At 38.0% G+C, this 23,071-nt stretch overlaps 1 protein-coding gene across 5 annotated transcripts in view; it reads left to right on the top strand.

Moving 5' to 3' along the window:
- The window catches only part of ERCC6 (ERCC excision repair 6, chromatin remodeling factor), an 82,154-nt gene extending 76,210 nt beyond the window's left edge, over positions 1 to 5,944 (top strand). For all 5 annotated transcript variants that reach the window (XM_033210009.1, XM_033210008.1, XM_033210014.1 and 2 more), the window contains 3 exons: positions 2,127 to 2,331; positions 3,228 to 3,306; positions 4,457 to 5,944. In XM_033210009.1, coding sequence (XP_033065900.1) covers positions 2,127 to 2,331; positions 3,228 to 3,306; positions 4,457 to 4,876 — 704 coding nt within the window. In that variant the 3' untranslated portion in view covers positions 4,877 to 5,944. The remainder of the gene's footprint in view (positions 1 to 2,126; positions 2,332 to 3,227; positions 3,307 to 4,456) is intronic.
- The last annotated feature ends 17,127 nt before the right edge of the window (positions 5,945 to 23,071 follow it).

The following is a 23,071-nucleotide window of genomic DNA, read 5'->3' as shown; positions in this document are numbered from 1 at the left end:
CACTGGGTTCCTCCCTTGTCACGTGGGAATTGTGGGAGTTACAATTCAAGATGAGATTTGGGTGGGGACACAGCTGAACTGTATGTTTCTTTTTGTGGAAATAAGCAGGCACATGTATAATTTCATATTCCCTTATTCTTTTACACAAAAGGTTGTATACTATATTATCTTCTGTTTCTTTTTTTAAAAAACTTCATATATCCTGACAGCCACTCCTGTATTAGTTAACAGAGAGCTATTCCTCCTTTAGCAATTTTTATTGCTAGAGTGCTCTGCTATGTTGACCCAAAACCCGAAATCTAAAATGCTCAAAAATCAAAACCTTTTGTGCACTGACATGATGCCAGATGTGGAAAATTCCACACCTGACTTCATGTGATGGGTCAAAGTCAAAACACAGTTAACACTTTGTTTCTTGCACAAAATTGATAAATGTATTATATTAAAATTACCTTCAGGCTATGTGTGTAAGGTGTATGTTAAAAATACACACATTTTGTGTGTAGACTTGGGGCCCATCCCCAAGATGTCTCATTTTGTATATGCAATTATTCCAAAATCCAAAAAAGTGAAAATTTGAAACACTTCTGGTCCCAGGAATTTTGGTTAAGAGATATTAAACCTGTACCACAGTTTATCCATATATGAGGATTTAGATTGTTTATAGCTTCTTTCAGCTACAATGCTGCACTAAATAATCCTGTGCTTGTACAAGAGAGATTGCTAGATCAAAAGGTGAGCACATATGTAAGGTTGTTTTGTTTGTTTGTTTGAATAATGCCCAACTCCCTTTTGTAAGGTTTAGATCAATTTGAATTGTCACCAGCAATTGTTCTCCAGAGCCTTGTCAAGAATGTGGTGTTATACTTTTAATTTTTCCCAGTCTGATGGGTGAGAAAAGATATATTAAGTTTTAATTTGCAGTTATTTTCTTTGAGTGAAATTGAACTTTTTATAGGACCATTTATATTTAAAAAATTTTTCTTTATGTGAATTTGTCTGTTTATGTCTTTTGTCCATTTTCTAAATCAGATTTTTGGTCCCTTTTTCCCCTTGGTTTTAAAGAGTTCTTTATATATTAGGGATGTTAACTTTTCATTTTTCATATATGTTACAAGTATTTCCTCATTGGTTGTCTTTTATTACTTATGATAATTTTTTTCCTATGAAACAGGTTTTTTGTTTTTTTTAAACTTGTCAGTCTTTTATTAATTGGAATTGTAGTTCTAAGCCTTTTCTACACATAGATCATATGATAATTCACCATGTTTTCTTGTACTACTTGTATGGTTTTGCTTTTTACATTCAGATTTCTGATCCATTTAGAGTATGAGGTGTGGGTTTTATCTTGGTTCAAAGATAAAATGCCCCAACATTTGTGCCCCAACGTTTGTAGCATCATTTATTTCAAATATGTTTTTCTCAGTGATTAGAGATGCCTTTATCATGTAATACATTTCCAAATGTAGTTCGATCTATTTCTAGTTTCTGGTCAATCTCCTGTTGTGTCTCTTCCTTCCTCAGCACCAAACTGTTGTAATTGGAGCATGTTTTATTGTCCAGTAGGGTGTCACTGCCTTTTCAGTGTTTTCTGATCTATTTATGAAGGTTTATTTTTCTATATGAACTTTAATATCAGTTTGTCTAACTTCATAAGAAAGCTTGATATTTTTATTGAGATTGCATTAAACATAGAAATTGACTCAGGGAAAATGGTTATTGAGTCATTCTACTCAAATGCAAGGGATATCTTTCTGTTTGTTTAAGTCGGATAGTCTATCTTTCCAGGGGTGTTTTCATGTCTTCTCCATACAAGCTTTACACATTGCTTGGGTTTATTCCTAAGTGTTTTGTCTTTTCTGTTACTGTAAATAGAATTTTCCCACCATTTTACTTTAGCTGGCTATTGTTTGTAAATAGGAACATTATAGGTTTCTGTATGTGAATTTTATTTTTTCATGTTGCCTGAATTATTTTACTATTTTTTATCATTGATTCTCTAGGGTTTTCTAAGTGTACTATGACTTTGTTTTTTGTCTACCACAATATTGTACTTATACAGAGGAGAAAAGTGTCTTTCTTGCATACAAAGTGAAATATCACTTTGCTGTTTCTTTTCTTGCTAGTTGGCGTGCACAGTGTCATGAAGCACGATGCCATCATGGATGGAGCCAGCCCCGATTATGTACTGGTGGAAGCAGAAGCCAACCGAGTGGCCCAGGATGCCTTGAAAGCACTGAGGCTTTCTCGTCAGCGGTGTCTGGGAGCAGTGTCTGGTGTTCCCACCTGGACTGGCCACAGGGGGATTTCTGGTGCACCAGCAGGAACAAAGTAAGAGATTGCTGCATGCCATACTTGCAAGGAGGCCAAACAACTAAGGCTAGAAATAAAATCAGAGCAGGTGTAGAGGCTTATGTTGTTATTTCTCTTCAGGAATAAATCCCTCATGGAAGGATTATAGCAGCGAAATCTGGGTGACTTGGAGAAACAACTTTGCCTTCCTACTTGCTTTCATCCCCTGTTTTCCAAAGTGGCTTCAGGAGAAGTGATTGGTTTTATTTGAGAGATGGTGTTGTTAAAAATAGTACGAGATGCAGGATAATGATTAAACTTTAATGAGATAATTAGCCAATTTACAACACACATTAATTACTTTGTTATTCAGTATGCTCTTTTAGAATGATTTTCCTACCTGGAACTGAGAATGGTTCCCATCATCTTTTGAACAAGAACTGAGTGGTTCTCATTCTGAGATGCAGCAGTTCCTTTTTTTTTTTTTTTTTTTTTTGGGAGACGGAGTCTCACCCTGTCGCCCGGGCTGGAGTGCAGTGGTGTGATCTCAGCCCACTGCAACCTCCACCTCCCGAATAGTTGGGATTATAGGCTCCTGCCACCATGCCATGCTAATTTTTGTATTTTTAGTAGAGATGGGATTTCACCATGTTGGCCAGGCTAGTCTTGAGCTCCTGACCTCAAGTGATCTGCCCTCCTCGGTGTCCTAAAGTGTTGGGATTACAGGCATGAGCCACTGCACCCGGCCAGCAGTTACTTTCTAGGAGGGTGGTGTGGAAGAGTCGAGGGGGATAGAGCAGAAATGGCGTGGCTGTGAAAGAATAACCATGCAGATGGAAATGTTTCCAGGAAGAAGTTCATTGTTGAAAGAGTATTTTGATCTCTAAGTCTCAAAAGCAAACATTTAATCTACTGTGATTCTTTTCCTTCTTTAGGAGTAGATTTGGTAAGAAAAGGAATTCTAATTTCTCTGTGCAGCATACTTCATCAACATCTTCAACAGAGAAGTGCCAGGTAATATAGATAAACTTTTTGCTTTCCAGGGTGAGATTTGCTTGATTGAATGCCATGAAAATTTCACCTGATTCTGGATGTGAAGAAAATGGTTATCTCTGGTGTAATGACACCTGATATTTGTGTTGCATGCTCTGATTTACGATGCACATTCACTTGAATCTAAAAGGACCTGCTGATTTCCTAAAGACAAAGTCTTTAACCCAAGATCCGTAGCAGCATTTCTGTTTTGCCATTAGAAGGTTGACACGGGGATGGGTGTATCGCTGCCAGGACAGCCTGCCTTGTCTAGAGGGGAAGTGCCAGCTCCAGAGACCACAACCCTTTGAAACAAAGGTCCAGAAAACTGCCTTGAATGTTGATGTCTGTAACTCACTAGCTGCTAGAGCAGAGTGCCTGTCTTTCTCTGTTCAAGAATGCCCTGCTTGCCTTGAGTGCTACAGTGGTTAAAACTAGTCCAGACTCCACCATTCAGTGGAAGTTTTTCTGGTCTTTCTGATTAAGGATTATGTTAAAACTCCCAGATTCAGACTCCAATTTTAAGTTAATATGAACGTGTTTAGGAATATGAGTACCTTTTTGACTTCCCCTGTTCTGTGCTTTTAGCAGTAGGGATTTGAGATCCTTTCAGAGTTAGATTTGTGTTTATTTAAGGAAACTTGCATTAGATGTAAGGTAGGAAAGAGTAAGAAGATTTAAAAGTGAGGAAAAAGAAGTATAGCTATGATACTGTTCCTTATCCACAGTGTACAGGTCAGGGTCCATTTGAGAGGAAGAACAGGAAAAGCCCACAGGCACTGAAAGTGGTCCTGGGCCTCCTAGAGACAGATTTTCCTGAAACCTTGCCTGGAAACCTCCACTCTGCCTTCCCTTCCACCACCATGCAGAGTGGTGATTAAGGGAATGGCTTGGTTGCCCCCCTTTTAATTTTTTTTATTTTATTTTAGGAAATGGTCTCTTAACAGTGGGAGGATTTAGATACCACACCCTCCTCCTTTCCCTTTTCATTAGGTGGAGTCTCAGTCTTATCCCGTCAACCTCACCACCCTGGCACATGTGTTGTCTTGTGACCACTCACAGCTTTTGGGGAAGAAAGTGGGGGCATAAACTAGAGATTAAATATATCAATATAGTGGTCTTCTTTTTCCAGGATGGCATCATGAAAAAGGAGGGAAAAGATAATGTCCCTGAGCATTTTAGTGGAAGAGCAGAAGATGCAGACTCTTCATCTGGGGCCCTCGCTTCCTCCTCACTCTTGGCTAAAATGAGAGCTAGAAACCACCTGATTCTGCCAGAGCGTTTAGAAAGTGAAAGCAGGCACCTGCAGGAAGCTTCTGCCCTGCTTCCCACCACAGAACATGATGACCTTCTGGTGGAGATGAGAAACTTCATCGCTTTCCAGGCCCACACTGATGGCCAGGCCAGCACTAGGGAGATACTACAGGAGTTTGAATCCAAGTTATCTGCATCACAGTCTTGTGTCTTCCGAGAACTATTGAGAAATCTGTGCACTTTTCATAGAACTTCTGGTGGTGAAGGAATTTGGAAACTCAAGCCAGAATACTGCTAAACAACATTGCTTCCTAAACTTTCAAGTCACTTTTTCTAACCGGCATTTCTGATTATTAATTTATTATTAATAATCATGTTTGTCAACGGAAGTTGGCTGCACTTGATGTTTGTTTGCATGACATCTACCTCAGAATTAAAACTTTAAGAAGACGAAACTCTTCTCTGAAAGTTAAAAAGTTTTAATAATGCTAGCTAAAGGAGAAAATACTTGGATTGTTTTTTTTTTTTTTTTTTTTTGGCACTCTGAATTATGTTAAACAATCAGGGACCTAACAGTTACTCCTTGGAGCACATTTGTTCCTTTACCCAAAAGATGCTGTCAGGGAGCACAGTTAGAAGTTTGCAGAACAGAAATCTCAATAATTTTTTTTATTGGTGCTAAAAACAGGTTTTACATTCAGTCAAACCTGTTCAATAAGTTCATCAATATCTGATAACAGCATTATTTTGATGCATAACCTTTAAACATTTAAATTTACTGTTTGCCACCCACAAAGGTCAGGTTTGTTATTTGTTGTTTGATAATTATATTAATTTTCTTGAAAAGATCCTCTTTTCAAGGTACTGGCAAATTGGTGGGTATTTTTATTAGTAAAGCATGAAACAGTTTGTTAATAAATAATAAGACATGTATTTGTGGAAAGTTGTAGGGTATTCAGTTTACCCTGGCTTTCCTTTAAGCAGAGGGCATCTTTTTCCCTCCTACAGTCACAAAAGGGCATCTTTTTCCCTCCTACAGTCACAAAACGTGTTATTAAAAAAAAAAATCCAATTAAAGCCAAAAGTAGGTACATAAAAACCACACATGTGCATGCACACAAACATCACTGCAGCCCACAGCAGACCCAGCTGTTATTACCATGAAGTGACACCACTCCAGACCTCTCTTATCTGCAGGCTGGCAGGCTGTCTTCTCTCCAGTTGCCTTTGTCTTGCGCCTGCCTTTGCATTCCCTGTGACGGGCTTTCCTGTTTCTGTGGTTTGGATTCCAGCCAAGGCTGTTTGTATCTCGCTACTGTTTATGTGTTTATGGTTCTGTGATGGTGTTGCTTTGATCCTCAGTTTCTTTTCTTTCTTTTTTTTTTTTGAGATGGAGTCTCGCTCTGTTGCCCAGGCTGGAGTGCAGTGGTGTGATCTCGGCTCACTGCAAGCTCCGCCTCCCGGGTTCACATCATTCTCCTGCCTCAGCCTCCTGAGTAGCTGGGACTACAGGCGCCCGCCACCACGCTCGGCTAATTTTTTAGAGTTTTAGTAGAGACGGGGTTCCACTGTGTTAGCCAAGATGGTCTCGATCTCCTGACCTCGTGATCCGCCTGTCTTGGCCTCCCAAAGTGCTGGGATTACAGGCATGAGCCACCGCGCCCAACCCAGTTTATTTTCTTACCTGTGTTTTTCTTGTTTCCTTCTCAGGATGATTTTATCATCTCATCTTTGAAGTGTTGTTTTCTGAAATTCATTGTATTCTTTGAATTTCTTCTGTAGCTATCTCAGTGCAGTTTGTTTCTTGGATTTGTGTTCTCTGGTCTGTTCTTTTCCTCTCTCATTTTCTGTAGTATACCTGCCCTCCTACCGTGCTGTTTCTTTACATCTCGCTCATGCTCAACATGGATAGCTGTGTCCACATCTTCTGTCTGCTCATCCCTGTGACTCAGACAGGAGGGTCCTGGGCAGGGGGAGCCTTGCAGGACTGCATGAGAGGACATGGGTTTTGCTTTCTCTGCTCTAATATTTTACTTAAGCCAAGAATCCTTTTCTTAGAGATGTTCTTTATGATTCCTACCAGGATTTTCTAGTTTTTTTGGATTATAGCTTGTTCATTTCTTTGGTTTTTAGTTTGGTTTATATATAATGAGGGAAGATGATGATTACATTATTTTTGTCACTTTGACATCATTGTTGAGAAGTCATAGAAGGAATTTTTAAACAGGCCAATAAGTCTTAAACTTGAATACTTGGTTTAGAAGGAAGTCAAAACTCCTTCCTTTTTGACTAAGTGGTTTGTTTCTGGGGAACTCTTAATTTCTATTTTTATAATCATTAGCCTATAAGGAAATTGTGTCTTCCTTGTTCTCAGGGTGATCTACTGACCTTGTTCACTCATATGAAGCATTTGGGCATCACATTTATAGTGTCTGAAACATAAACTGTATTGAGCTAGACAAGGTATAGCCTTCTCTTCAAGTAGCAAATACTATCAAAAGCTATAATGCAGTAGGAGCAAGGTGGTCCTTGTTCCAGTTCTTGTCTCAGTTTTTCTGACATACCATGATATTGGGAAGGTGGTGTCTCAGTGAGGAGATCTGCACACATTGTCATCATGCCTCCTGGATGAAGGGACTTGGAGAACAATGCAGTAAGTAGAATGGTTTTAACAATGCAGAGAAATTTACTCATTTAGATAAAAATCTAATGTTTGGAACTTTAAAAGCTTTGTACAGTGTAGATAGATTTAATGTATTTAACATGCTTTATCAGCACAAATAAAGGATTTTAAAATTTTGTCAAAAAATTAAATATGTTAATACCATCACCATTAAAAATGTTCAAGCAGTAGTCTGCCTCCCCACCCCCACACCATCTTGCACCTGTTCCACAGCTAAGTACAGTCCTATGTTTGGTGTGTCTTCTCCATGCATTTAGAGAATCACATGACACAGACTGCTGCTATAATGTCATTTTCTCATTCTTCCTTTACTAATAAAATTTCTGAGTTTTACCTGGACGTCTGGCTGCTCAGCTTAAGACTACTTCTCAGCCTCCCTTAAAGTTAATTGTGACCATATGACTAAGTTTTAAACTTCCAAGTTGGCCCTTTAAATAAAGAAGCAGGGAATGCACTCTCCTTGACATTCCCCTTTCTTGCTGGCTGGGAGGCCAGTGGGAGCTTCAGTAGTGACCTGGCATCTCAAGAGATGGAAGTCATGTGTTGAGGAAGGAGAAGTTGGCCTGCCAGTCTTGAACTGTTCTCCTTTGACCTGCTATTTAAGAGTAAAATAAAATACTGACTTGCTTAAACTACTGTCTTTTGAAGTCTATTAAAGCAATCAGTTTGCTTTAAATATGTAATTTATATTAATAGGGTTATACCATCCTTATTTTGCAACTAACTTTTCATTTAATATTATGTGCAAGACATTTCTATTCCTGTAAGTATAGCTTTGCCTGCATAGAATTGTTGGATTAATTATGTAGATTTTAAATGTCAGTTGATGTAGCAGAATTGCTTGCTTCAATTCACCCTCCATAAAAGGACCCATTTCTCCAAACCCTTGCCAACAGTAAGTGGTATCAGTATCGGTAGGTTGTTTTGTTTTGTTTTAACCAATCTCATGATTGAAAGTACCTTGTTTTCACTTGAATTTCCCTGATTACTTATAAAATCAAACATTTGCGTGTTATTGGCCATTTGTAGATCTCTACCATACTTTGCCTATTTGTGTTATATTTGCCTAGTTTTCCTGTGGGTTGTTTATCTTTTAGGATTGCTCCCCTAAACAAAAACAAAAAGGCAGTTACTCCAATGATCAACAAATATTCTTTTCTCTACCAGTTTAAAATGTCAGCTTTCAACTCATCACATGCTAAGTTGTCTATTTCTGACCCGTGGATCCAGGTGTTGGTTCTACCAACCACACTCCTCACACTGTCATTTGGTGCTTTGCATTGTGTTTTGCCATTCATGGGCAAGTTCCTTTTCCTTTCTCCCCCACTTCAGTGTCTTATTCTTGGGTGTTTTCTGTTCCAGCTGAATCAAGAATTAGTTTATTAAATTCCAGTAAAATTGTGGTGGTCTTTTGACTAGGGTTGCATTTGTTTCCACATTAATTTAAGAATAAAAGACTTCTTTATAATTAATATAATGTTTCTGATTAGTATTATGATAGGCCTCATTAAAGTCTTTTATATTCTTGGATGAAATTTTAATAACTTTCATCATAAATCTGTTGCACATTTCATAATAGGCTTATTCCTAGGTATTCTACAGATTTTTAGTTTTAGTTGTGAGTCTTTTAACTTTTATATAAAAATATGGAGAATTAGCATATTCGCATATCTACTTTGTGATGTTATCATATGGAAGTTTTAAAATACAGTAAATTCAGTCTTTCCTTTTTTTTTTTTTTTTTTGTTTCTTTATTTAAGAACCATTCCCTAGCTAAGGTCATGAATATATTCTCATAAATTATTAATCCCATACGGGTAACTAGTTTCCCTACCACCTTTAACAAATAGTTTATTATTTTCCTCCTGATGTATAATGCCACCTTTACCAATTTACATATAATTTATGGAAATGTTTCTTGGCTCTGCATTCTGTTAAATTGGTCCATTTATCTAACTTTCTAGTAACCCACTGTTTTTATCATTGTGGTGTCATAATTGGTTATCACAAATGGTAGAATGATTGTCCTCAAAGCCTTTTCTGGTATATATTGATATAATTGTATAGCTTTTCTTAGTGTAGTAAAGTACACAGCTAAATTTTCTAACATTGAGATATCCTTTAGACTTTCACTTCCAGAATGGCAATGTGAAGGGCCCTCTGGACCCCCTGTCCAAGGAATTAGCTTTAACTGGTGAAAATTGTAACAAAAAATAAACACCTTCCTCTTATACAGAGAGACACAAACACTTAATGTACTGAAAATTATCCTAAAAGCATGTAGAATAAAGTAACACTTATTCAAGGAAATTCAAATCTTGGTAAGAACAGTGAGTCAGACACTTCAGCCACAACACACTCCCCCCTCCCTCCCATTTCAGTGGGTGCAGCCAAGAAAACAGAGCTCCATCTCCCTCAGCTCCCTGTCCAGAGGTGTGGTACCTCACAGGGAGGGGCAAGATGCCAGCATTTCTTACCCCTGCAGCTCCAAGTGGCAAGAGCTAAATTCATGAAGTTAAAAACTGTGACGAGGAAAAAAATGCACGAAAGGGGTTCAATAGTAGATTTGAACTGGCAGAAGAAATTATCAGCCAACTGGCAGATAGAATAAGAGAGATATGCTTTCCAAAGAACAGAGAATGAAAATGAAAAATGAGCAAAACCCCAGAGAAGTGTGAAGCACCATTATATGCACCATTGAAGACCATTAAGTGTGCATGTAATGGGATTACAAGAAGGACAGAAGAAAAAGAAAATAGTTAAAGATATAATGACTGAAAACTCTCCAAATTGATTGAAAAACATCTAGGAAGCTTAGTAAACTTCCAGCATGATAAGTGCAGAGGGATTCACAGACACATCATAGTAAAAAATGCTGGAAACAAAGATGAGAAAACCTTGAAAGTAGTGAGTGAAAAAAAGATACATCACTTAGGGAACAAAATTAATACTTGACTTCTCAGAAGAAATAATGGAGGCCAGAGGGCAGGTATAACAGAGTGCTTGAAGGAAAAGAACTGTCAGCCAAGAATCCTATATTCAGCAAATGTATTATTCAAAAATGAAAGTGAAATAAAGACTTTTCCAGATAAACAAAAACAGAAAAATTGTTGTTAACCAACCTGCCTAATAAGTATTAAAGGAAGTTCTTTAGGCTGAAAGCAAATGAAGAGCACCAGTAAAAGCAATTATATAATTATAAAAGTCACATAAATGCATATTTTTCTCCTTCTCTCAACTGATTCAAAATGCAACTGTATCAAATAATATGTATATAATGTATTGGTCTATGACATTCAGAAATGTCATATATATAGCATTTCTCAAAACAACACAAAGGTGGCTGGGAGCAAAGCTGTAATAGACTAATGAAATGATGGCAGATGGTAAAATAATAATTATAACAATGTGTTGGATTTGTAATATTAATGGATACAGTATGTATACCTAAAATATCACAAAAAGGGGGAAAGGGGATATAGCTATATAGGAGGAAAGCTTCTATATATTATTGGACTTAAGCTTGTGTAATTCTACTAGATTCTGATAAGATGTATATGGTAAATGCTAGAGCAACCACTAAGAAAATAACTCCAGAAATATAGTTGAAAAATTATTAATAAAATTAAAATACTACCTTAGAAAATACTCGATGCAAAAGGCAATAGTAAAAGAGAATGAAAAGAACACAATAGATAATAGAAAACAGAAAGTAATGTGTATTCAACTTATCAATAATAAATGTTAATGAATTTAATCAGGCAGAGACTGTCAGATTGGATTAAAAATACATTCCAACTCTGTGTTATCTATGGGAGACACACTTTAAGTTCAAAGACACAGATAGATTAAAAGGATAGAAAAAGAAATAGTGCAAACAGTTGCCACAAAAGAGCTGGACTGGCTGTACTAGTATCAGACAAAGTAGATCTTAAGACAAAAATGCTCCTAGAGATAGAGACATTTTATAATGATAAAAAGGTTAATTCATCAAAAAAATATAACAGTTGTAAACATATATATGAACTTAATCAAAACACAGAAAGCAAAAACTGACAGAAGTGAAAGAAGAAAATGGCCATAATAGTAACTGGAGACTCCAATAACCTATTTTCATTAATGGACAGAACTAGACAGAAAGTTAATGAAATAGAAGAATTGACCAACACTATAAACCAACTAGCCCTAACAGACATCTGTGGAACACTTGACCCAAGCACTACAGCATATACATTCTCAAATGCTCATGGAACATTCTTCAGGATAGGCCTTATACTAGACCATGAAACTTCAATACGTTTGAAAGGATAGAAATAATACAAAGAGCATTTTGTGATCATAATCACAGGATTAAATTAGAAATAAAAAATGGGAACATTTGAAGAACTCACAATTAGGAAATTGAACAACATACTATTAAATAACCAATACACTAAAGAAGAAAACAAAAAGGTAATCAGAAAGCACTTTGAGACTAATGAAAATTAAGACACAAGTGAACTGTACAGATGCAGCTAAAAAAGTGCTTGGAGGGAAATTTATAGGTGTAAATGCCTGTATTAAGAAGGAAGAAATAAAGCAGTAACCTTCCACCCTGAGTCATTGAAGAAAGAAAAACTAAAAGCAAGCAGAAGGAAGGAAATTATATAGAGTAGAAATTAATGAAACAGAATAGAAAAACAATAGAGAAAATATTACTAGAAACTGGTTGTTTGAAAAGATCAATAAATATGACAAATATTTCACTAGATTGACCAATAAAAAGACAATACTCAAATTACTAGGATCTGGTATGAAAGAACAGACACTACTACCAACCTTACAGAAATGGGCAATCTGAATAGGCCTATCACTAGTGAGCAGATTAAAGCAGCAATCAGAAAATTGCCCACGAAGAATAGCCCAGGCACAGACAGTTTTACCCCTGCGTTCTACCAAACAATCAAAGAAATGCTAATAGCAATTATTCTCAAACTCTTTCAAGAAATAGGAGGGAATACTTCCCAGTATTACCCTGATAACAAAACCACTCAAAGATATCACAAGAAAACTGCAGACCAATATGTCTTATGAAATACATGCAAAAATCCTCAACTAAATGCTACAAACCAAATCCAGCAACATATAAAAAGAATTATACACCATCACCAAGTAGGATTTATCCCAGGGATATAAGATTGGCTTAACATGTGAAAATCAATGTAATACATATGTCAATATAATTTTAAAAAGTCATCTCTACTGATAAAAAAAAAAAAAGGTACATTTGAATAAATCCAACACCCTTTCATGATAAAAATGGTTGAAAAACAAGGAATGAAAGGAAACTACCTTAACCTGATAAAGAGCATCTATGAAAAATCTACAGCTGTCTTTATACTTAATGGTGAAAAACTGAATGCTTTCCCACTAAGATTAGAAATAGGACAAGGATGCCCATTATCACACTTCTATTTAACATTGTACTGGAGATTCTAGCCATTACAATTATGCAAGAAGAAAAAAAGGTTGCAAAGGAAGAAGAAAAACTCTGTTCGCAAATAACATGATCTTGTATGTAGAAAATTCTAGGGAATCCACTAAAAAAAAAAAAACTATGGAAGCTAATAAATGAGTTCAACAAGATGGGAGGATACAACATCAGTATTTAAAAATCAGTTGTATTTCTACACACTTGCAGTGAATAATCAAAAATGAAATTAAGAATATTCATAATAGCATAAAAAAGAATAAGGTGCTTAACATATTTAACAAAAAGTGCAAAACTTACACTCTGAAAACTACAAAGCATTGCAGAAAGTAATTAAAGAAGACCTAAATAAGTGGAAAAACATCCCATGTTTGTGGATCAGAAGAGTTAATGCTGTTAAGATGACAATATTCCTCAAACTTACCTACAGATTCAGCATAATCCCTCTCAGAATCTCTGCTGATTTCTTTGCAGAAATTGACAAGCTGATGCTAAGAGTTATATGAAATTGCAAGGAACCCAGAATAGCCAAAGAAATCCTGAAAAAGAATAAAGTAGAAAAACTCACATTTCCTCATTTTGAATTACACAACAACAGTAATTAAGAAGTGTGTTACTGGCACAAGCATAGACATAGATCATTGTATTTTTTTAAAAATGGTGATTCCAGAAATAAATGCAAACATCTGTAGTCAACTGATTTTCAGCAAAGGTGCCAAGTCCATCCAGTGGGGAAAGAACAGTCTTTTCAACAAATGGTGCTGGGACAAGTGGATAGTCATGTGCAAAAGAATAAAGCTGGACACTTACCTTACATTATATTTAAAAAGTTGGCTGGGTGTGATGGCTCATGCCTGGAGTCTTAGCACTTTGGGAGGCAAAGGGGCAGATTGCTTGAGTCCAGGAGTTTCAGACCAGCCTGGGCAACATGGCAAAGTCATGTCTCTACAGAAAAATAAAATTTAGCTGGTCATGGTCATGTGCGTCTGTAGTCCCAGCTACTCAGGAGGCTATGGTGAGAGGATCACTTGAGCCCAGGAGGTCGAGGTTGTAGTGAGCCATGAGCATGCCACTGTACTCCAGCCTGGGTGACAGAGCAAGACCCTATCTCAAAACAAAAAAAAAAAAAAAAAAAAAAAAAAAGTTAAAATAGATGCAAGAGGCCGGACGTGGTGGCTCACGCCTGTAATCCCAGCACTTTGGGAGGCCAAGGCGGGCAGATCACAAAGTCAGGAGTTCAAGACCAGCCTGACCAATATGGTGAAACCCCATCTCTACTAAAAATACAAAAATTAGCTGGGCATGAGGGCATGCGCCTGTAGTCCCAGCTACTCGGGAGGCTGAGGCAGAAGAATCACTTGAACCAGAAGAATCACTTGAACCAGAAGAATCACTTGAACCCAGGAGGCGAGATCGTGCCACTGCACTCCAGCCTGGGTGACAGAGTGAGACTCTGTCTAAAAAAAAAAAAAAAAAAAAGATAAAAGACCTAACTGTCAAAGCAAAACCTATAAAACTCTTAGAAGAAAGTGGGTAAATCTTCATGAACTTGGGTTTGGCAAAGCATTCTTAGATATGACATTCAAAACACAAGCAGCAAAAGAAAAAAGAGAATTTGGACTTCATTGACATTTAAAGCTTCTGTGCTTTGAAGGATACCATCAAGAAAGGGAAAAGACAACCTACAGAATTGGAGAAAATGTTTGTGAATCATACTAATAAAGACTCAGAAATAACTTTAAAAATGGACAAAGGATCTGATTAGACATTTTCCCAAATAAATAAAAATGGCCAAGAAGCACATGAAAAGATGCTCAACATCATTAGTCATCAGGGAAAAGCAAAGCAAAACCACAATGAGATATCACTTCACACCCACTAAGTTGGCTAAAATAATAAAAAAGAAGTGTTGAGAATGTAGAGAAATCGGAAGCCATGGATACTGCTGGTGAGAATGTAAGATGGTGCAGCCACTTTAGAAAACAGTTGCAATTTCTCAAATGATTAAACACAGAGCTAGCCTATGACCTAGAAATTCTTCTCCTAGGTATATAACCAAGTCAAATGAAGACATATGTTCACACAGAAACTTGTATATGAATGTCTCTAGCAGCATTGTTCATAATAGTAAAAAATGGAAACAGCTCAAATATACATCAATAGGTAAATGAATTTTAAAATGCAGTATATCTATACAATGGAATATTATTCAGCCCCACAAGGCAATGAAGGACTGATACACGCTACAACACTAACGAACCTCTAAAATTTTCTGCTAAGTGAAAAAGCTATAAAAGACCACATGCTATGATCCCATCCATATAAAAGTCCAGAATAGGGAAATCTATAGAAACAGGAAGTAGGTTAGTGGTTGCTTAAAGAAAAAGGGGTAAGTAGGTTGCTTAAAGGGTCATAAGTGAGGACAATAGTTAAAAAAGTTGGGGGTTTGGAGGTGTTTTTAGGTTTTCAGGTGATGAAAATGTAAAATTGAGATGGTGATGGTTGCATATATCTTTGAGTATACTAAAAGCTACTGAATTGTACTACTGAAATAAATGGGTTATATGGTATATGAATTATATCTCAGTACAGTTGTTAATACATAATTAACATAAGGTGCAAGATAAATTGGGAGCTTAACAAAAAGACAACCCAATTAAAAATGCTTGAAGAATCTGAATAGACATTTCCCAAAGAAGATACACAAATGGCCAAAAAGCACATGAAAAGATGCTTGACATCATTAGTCTTTAGGGAAATGCAAGTCAAAACCGTGATGAAATACCACTTAACAGTCACTAGCATGACTATAATAAAAATTTTTTAAACTTAGTAACAAGTGTTGACAAGGACATGGATAAGCAAATGCTTATACATTGCTGGTGAGAATGTAAAATGGTGCAACCACTGTGAAAAACAGTTTGGTGGTTCCTCAAAAAGTTAAACATAGAATTATCATATGATCCAACAGTTACACTGTGTAGAATATTCCACAAACTGAAAACTGGTGCTCAAGCAGATACTTGTTTGTGAATATTCATAGTAGCACTATTCATAATAGTCAAAATGTGGAAACAGTTGAAACATCCATTGACAGATGAATGCGTAAACAAAATGTAGTAGATCTATGCAGTGGAATATTACTCAGCCACAAAAGGAATGAAGTACTGATGCAACAACATGGATGACACAAAAGATAGCATATATTATATGATTCCATTTATATAAAATACACAGAACAGGAAATTCTGTAGACAGAAAGCAGATGAATGGTTGTCAGAGGCTGGGGGTGGGGGAGGGGGAATGGGGAGTGATTTCTTAATAGGTATAGGGTTCTTTTATGGGGTAATGAAAGTGCTTTGGAACTAGATGGAAGTGGTGATTGCACAACATTGTGAATGTACTAAAGGCTGCTGATTTGTACACTTTAAAAAATACCTTCAGGTGTTCCATGTTGCTTTCAGTTAATTTTGGTAAGATTTTTCTAGAAAATTGTTTATTTTGTCTGTTTTAAAAGTTGTTCCTTTGTAGATATCATCTGTTTGTCATTGGTGTTCTGCAGTTTCATTCTGATTTATGTGATTTTTTTCCCCCTTCTGGTTCAGTCCTGAGAGATATGTGGATTTATTTTTATCCTGTATGGAGCGTGTACTTCTTGAATTTAAGGATTCATGTCCTTCAACAGTTCTGGAAGACTGTAGCCATTATTTCTTTGAATACTGCCTCTTCTCATTTGCTTTCACCCTTCTGGAACTTTTTATTTCTAACTTTCTGGTTAAGCTATCCATTGACTTTTTATTTTATTTTTTTGAGACATAGTTTCACTTTTGCCCAGGTTGAAGTGCAGTGGCATGATCATAGCTCTGATCATAGCTCACTGCAAACTTTTGACCAGAGCTCACTGCAAACTCTTAACTCCTGGGCTCAAGTGATCAGCCTCCCAAGAGGCTGGGGCTACAGGAAGGTGCCACCATACCTGGCTGAAGTTTGAAAATTTTTTCAGAGGGACAGAGTCTCGCTGTGTCACCTAGGCCGGTCTTGAATTCTTGGTCTCAAATGATCCTCCTGCTTTGGCCTCCCAAAGCACTGGTATGACAGGCATGAGGCACTGTGCCCAGCCTGAATTTTTAATTTTATAATTATAATGTTGATTTCTAAAATTGCTTCTTTCTCCCCTCTAAGCTTCCCGATTTTGTCTTACAATGCTTTTTTCTTATTTTTTCTTCTTGTGGCAATAATAATTTTAAACACCACTGTTTCATAGTCTTCATCGGATTACTGCACTGGCTGCAGGTCTTGCTGTTGATCCTGCTCTTTGTGGTGTCTGCTGGCTCTCTCCCTCACAGTAAATTGGTTTTGTGTGTGTGTGTGACTCTTGTGTGTGTAAAGATGGGTGAGTCATCTTCAAAGGGGCTTTCTCACCAGCATGGTTTTTGTATGTGCTTGTGTCTCATGGGTGTTATCAGCCTGGGACCAATTTTTTTCTGTTAATTTCTTAACTTTCAATGTTATGTTTTAGCAAAGAGACTGGCAGCATTTTGCCCCTGCCCTAGAGATTTGTGGAACTTTGAACCTGAGAGAGATGATTTAGGGTATCTAGTGGAAGAAATTTCCAAGCAGCAAAGCATTCAAGAGATGACTTGGGTGCTGTTAAAGGCATTTAGTTTTATAAGGGACGCAGTGCATGAAAGTTTGGAAAATTTGCAGTCTGACAATGTGATAGAAAAGAAAAACCCATTTTCTGAGGAGAAATTCAAGTTGGCTGCAGAAATTTGCATAAGTAACAAAGAGCCAAATGTCAATCCCCAAGACGATGGGGGGAAATGTCTCAAGGATATGTCAGAGGTCTTCACAGCAGCGCCTCCCATCACAGGCCCGAAGGCCTAGGAGGAAAAAGTGGTTTCATGGACTGGGTCCAGGGTCCCCCAGCTGTGTGCAGCCTAGGGACTTGGTGTCCTGCATCCCAGCTGCTCCAGCTGTGGCAGAAAGAGGCCAACATAGAGCTCAGGCCGTGGCTTCAGATGGTGCAAGCCCCAAGCCTTGACAGCTTCCACATAGTGTTGAGCCTGAGGGTGCACAGAAGACAAGAATTGAGGTTTGGGAACCTCCACCTAGATTTCAGAAGATGGATGGAAACGCCTAGATGCCCAGGCAGAAGTTTGCTGCAGGGGCAGGGTTCTCATGGAGAACTTTTGCTAGGGCAGTGCAGAAGGGAAATGTGGGGTCAGGGCCCCCATACAGAGTCCCTACCGGGGCATCACTTAGTGGAGCTGTAAGAAGAGAGCCACCGTCCACCAGACCCCAGAATGGTAGACGCACCAACAGTTTGCACCATGAACCTGGAAAAGCCTCAGACGATGGCAGCCCGTGAAAGCAGCTGGGCAGGAGTCTGTACCCTGCAAAGCCACAAAGGCAGAGCTTCCCAAGACCATGGGAACCTACTTTTCACATCAGCGTGACCTCGATGTGAGACCTGGAGTCAAAGGAGATCATTTTGGAGCTTTAAAATTTGACTGCCCTGCTGGATTTTGGATGCATGGGTCCTGAAACCCCTTTGTTTTGGCCAATTTCTCCCATTTGGAATGGCTGTATTTACCTGTACCTCCATTGTATCTAGGAAGTAACTAGCTTGCTTTTGATTTTACAGGCTCATAGGCAGAAGGGACTTTCCTTGTCTTAGATGAGACTTTGGACTGTTGACTTTTGGGTTAATGCTGAAATGAGTTAAGACTTTGGGGGACTGTTGGGAAGGCACGATTGGTTTTGTAATGTGAGGACATGAGATTTGGAGGGGTCGGGGCAGAATGATATGGTTTGGCTGTGTCCCCACCCAAATCTTGCATTGTAGCTCCCAGAATTCCCACATGTTGTGGGAGGGACCTAGTGGGAAGTAATTAAATCATGGAGGCTGGTCTTTCCCATGCTGTTCTTGTGATAGTGAATAAATTTCATGAGATCTGATGGTTTTATCAGGGTTTTCCACTTTTGCTACTTTCTCATTTTCTCTTGCCACTGCCATGTAAGAAGTGCCTTTTGCCTCCCACCATGATTCTGAGGCCTCCCCAGCCATGTGGAGCTGTAAGTCCAATTAAATCTCTTTTTCTTTCCAGTCTCGGGTTGTCTTTATCAGCAGGGTGAAAACAGACTAATGTACTCCCCTTCTAAAGTTGATGTGTATTGGTCTCCAGGCGTGCTTCATTCACTGACCATGCCTTCCCAGCCGTCGCTGTCCCTGGTTTCCACACTGGATCTGCAGTGTGGTTGGATCTGCAACCAACCTCAGATCAAGAATACTTTTTTAGAAAATAACAATACAATAAAATATAATACAAACAAACAATACAGTATGACAACTATTTGCATAGCATTTGCATTGTATTAGGTATTGCAAGTGGTCTATAAATGATGTAAAGTACACAGGAGGATGTGCCTATGTTAAATGCACATGTGTCCTATTCTCAAATGGTTATTTAAATTTTGACTTTAACTGTAATTACGTGGTTTTTTTTGTTTTGTTTTGTTTTGTTTTAAATATTTTTAAGACTGTTTCCTTGTTTTTCTTCCCTTTGTTCACCTTGATCTCATGCTGGAGATTTGTCTCTCTTATTAGCCTCTTCAAAAAAATCAGCTTTTTATTATTTATTTGATTACTCTGTTGTTAACTTTCTAACAGACCTCAGGTGCTCAGAACCAGATAAGCCAGAATTCTTGGCAGAAGAGGCTCCCTGTCATCCTGTCATGCCTGTTTTTTTTTGGTTATGCCTGTACTAGTAAGCACCCATGAACCCACTGCCCAGCATAAGAGAAAGGTCACCCCAATAACTCACAGTTACCTGTTTATTCCTGTCCTTCCTCCACCTTTCTTCCACAGCTAGTAAACACTATTCTCAGCTTTGTACTATTTCCTTGCTTCTGTGTTTGTGTATACCTAGAAGAACATTATTTTTAGTTGTTCTTCATGTAATAAAAAGGGATCTTGCTGTACTTAATATTCTGAGACTTCGTTTTTAAAGTCAATGTTATACTGGTGTGTTTTATCCACATTATGGCATGTAGCTGTATATTTCAGTCCGTTTTCATGCTGCTGATGAAGACATACCTGAGACTGATACCTGAGACTGAGCAATTTATAAAGAAAAATAAGTTTAATGGACTCAGTTCCACGTGGCTGGGGAGGCTTCATAATCATGGAGGAAGGCAAGGGAAGAACAAAGATATGTCTTGTATGGCAGCAGGTGAGAGAGAATGAGAACCAAGCAAAAGGAGTTTCCCCTTATAAAACCATCAGATCTCCTGAGACTTATTCACTACCACAAGAATAGCATGGGGGAAACCACCCGCCATGATTCAATCATCTCTCACCGGGTGCCTCCCACAACAGGTGGGAATTTTGGGAGCTACAATTCAAGATGAAATTTGGTGGGGACACAGCCAAACCGTATCACTGTACTTTTACGTTTCACCATTGTATGATATGCCATTTTGTAAATATTCCACAATTTATCTATTCTGTCTTACCTGGTTCTAATTTCTAATTTCCTATGTGATTTCTTATTGAAAGGCATTCAGTTATCTCAGGTTTTTCCATTATAAATACTGCAGCTATTAACACTCTGATATATGCCTCCCGGTACATGTGAGTGAGGTTGTCTCTTGGACATAGAGCCAAGAATGGAATTGTACCCATTGTGCCAACTATCACACTTTAGAAGAAATCCTGCTGATTTGTATCCTTTCCAATATGTAATGCTATCAGACTAATTTTTGTAGACCATATGAGTTTAAAATCTCATTTTGACCTTTATTTGATTTTCTTTATGTCTAATGGTTTCAGACATTTCTTCATGTGTTTCCTTTTCAGTTATTTTTCCTGTTTATTTTTTTTTTTTTTTTTTTTTATTATACTTTAAGTTCTAGGGTACATGTGCATGACGTTTATATCATGTATAACTCCCCAATGCAATCCCTCCCTCCTCCCCCCTCCCCATGATAGGCCCCAGTGTGTGATGTTCCCCTTCCCGAGTCCAAGTGATCTCATTATTCAGTTCCCACCTATGAGTGAGAACATGCGGTGTTTGGTTTTCTCTTCTTGTGATAGTTTGCTAAGAATGATGGATTCCAGCTGCATCCATGTCCCTACAAAGGACGCAAACTCATCCTTTTTTATGGCTGCATAGTATTCCATGGTGTATATGTGCCACATTTTCTTAATCCAGTCTGTCACAGTTGGACATTTGGGTTGATTCCAAGTCTTTGCTATTGTGAACAGTGCCGCAATAAACATACGTGTGCATGTGTCTTTGTAGTAGAGTAATTTATAATCCTTTGGGTATATACCCAGTAGTGGGATGGCTGGGTCATATGGTACATCTAGTTCTAGATCCTTGAGGAATCGCCATACTGTTTTCCATAATGGTTGAACTAGTTTACAATCCCACCAACAGTGTAAAAGTGTTCCTATTTCTCCACATCCTCTCCAACACCTGTTGTTTCCTGACTTCTTAATGATTGCCATTCTAACTGGTGTGAGATGGTATCTCATTGTGGTTTTGATTTGCATTTCTCTGATGGCGAGTGATGATGAGCATTTTTTCATGTGTCTGTTGGCTGTATGGATGTCTTCTTTTGAGAAATGTCTGTTCATATCCTTTGCCCACTTTTTGATGGGGTTGTTTGTTTTTTTCTTGTATATTTGTTTGAGTTCTTTGTAGATTCTGGATATTAGCCCTTTGTCAGATGAGTAGGTTGCAAAAATGTTCTCCCATTCTGTAGGTTGCCTGTTCACTCTGATGGTAGTTTCTTTTGCTGTGCAAAAGCTCTTTAGTTTAATTAGATCCCATGTGTCAATTTTTGCTTTTGCTGCCGTTGCTTTTGGTGTTTTAGACATGAAGTCCTTGCCCATGCCTATGTCCTGAATGGTACTACCTAGATTTTCTTCTAGGGTTTTTATGGTATTAGGTCTAACATTTAAGTCTCTGATCCATCTTGAATTAATTTTCGTATAAGGGGTAAGGAAGGATCCAGTTTCAGCTTTCTACTTATGGCTAGCCAATTTTCCCAGCACCATTTATTAAATAGGGAATCCTTTCCCCATTTCTTGTTTTTGTCAGGTTTGTCAAAGATCAGATGGCTGTAGATGTGTGGTATTATTTCTGAGGACTCTGTTCTGTTCCATTGGTCTATATCTCTGTTGTGGTACCAGTACCATGCTGTTTTGGTTACTGTAGCCTTGTAGTATAGTTTGAAGTCAGGTAGCGTGACGCCTCCAGCTTTGTCCTTTTGACTTAGGATTGTCTTGGCAATGCGGGCTCTTTTTTGGTTCCATATGAACTTTAAAGCCGTTTTTTCCAATTCTGTGAAGAAAGTCATTGGTAGCTTGATGGGGATGGCATTGAATCTATAAATCACCTTGGGCAGTATGGCCATTTTCACGATATTGATTCTTCCTATCCATGAGCATGGTATGTTCTTCCATTTGTTTGTGTCCTCTTTGATTTCACTGAGCAGTGGTTTGTAGTTCTCCTTGAAGAGGTCCTTTACATCCCTTGTAAGCTGGATTCCTAGGTATTTGATTCTCTTTGAAGCAATTGTGAATGGAAGTTGATTCCTGATTTGGCTCTCTGCTTGTCTGTTACTGGTGTATAAGAATGCTTGTGATTTTTGCACATTAATTTTGTATCCTGAGACTTTGCTGAAGTTGCTTATCAGCTTAAGGAGATTTTGGGCTGAGACAATGGGGTTTTCTAAATATACAATCATGTCATCTGCAAACAGGGACAATTTGACTTCTTCTTTTCCTAACTGGATACCCTTGATTTCTTTCTCTTGCCTGATTGCCCTAGCCAGAACTTCCAACACGATGTTGAATAGAGTGGTGAGAGAGGGCATCCCTGTCTTGTGCCAGTTTTCAAAGGGAATTTTTCCAGTTTTTGCCCATTCAGTATGATATTAGCTGTGGGTTTGTCATAAATAGCTCTTATTATTTTGAGGTACGTTCCATCAATACCGAATTTATTGAGCGTTTTTAGCATAAAGGGCTGTTGAATTTTGTCAAAAGCCTTTTCTGCATCTATTGAGATAATCATGTGGTTCTTGTCTTTGGTTCTGTTTATATGCTGGATTACGTTTATTGATTTGCGAATGTTGAACCAGCCTTGCATCCCAGGGATGAAGCCCACTTGATCATGGTGGATAAGCTTTTTGATGTGCTGCTGAATCCGGTTTGCCAGTATTTTATTGAGAATTTTTGCATCGATGTTCATCAGGGATATTGGTCTAAAATCTCTTTTTTTGTTGTGTCTCTGCCAGGCTTTGGTATCAGGATGATGTTGGCCTCATAA

Source organism: Trachypithecus francoisi, unplaced genomic scaffold, assembly GCF_009764315.1.
Source record: "Trachypithecus francoisi isolate TF-2019V2 unplaced genomic scaffold, Tfra_2.0 Lachesis_group9, whole genome shotgun sequence".
NCBI lineage: Eukaryota > Metazoa > Chordata > Mammalia > Primates > Cercopithecidae > Trachypithecus > Trachypithecus francoisi.
The sequence above is the reverse complement of the archived record's forward strand: the minus strand, read 5'-3'. Positions and strand labels throughout refer to the sequence as shown.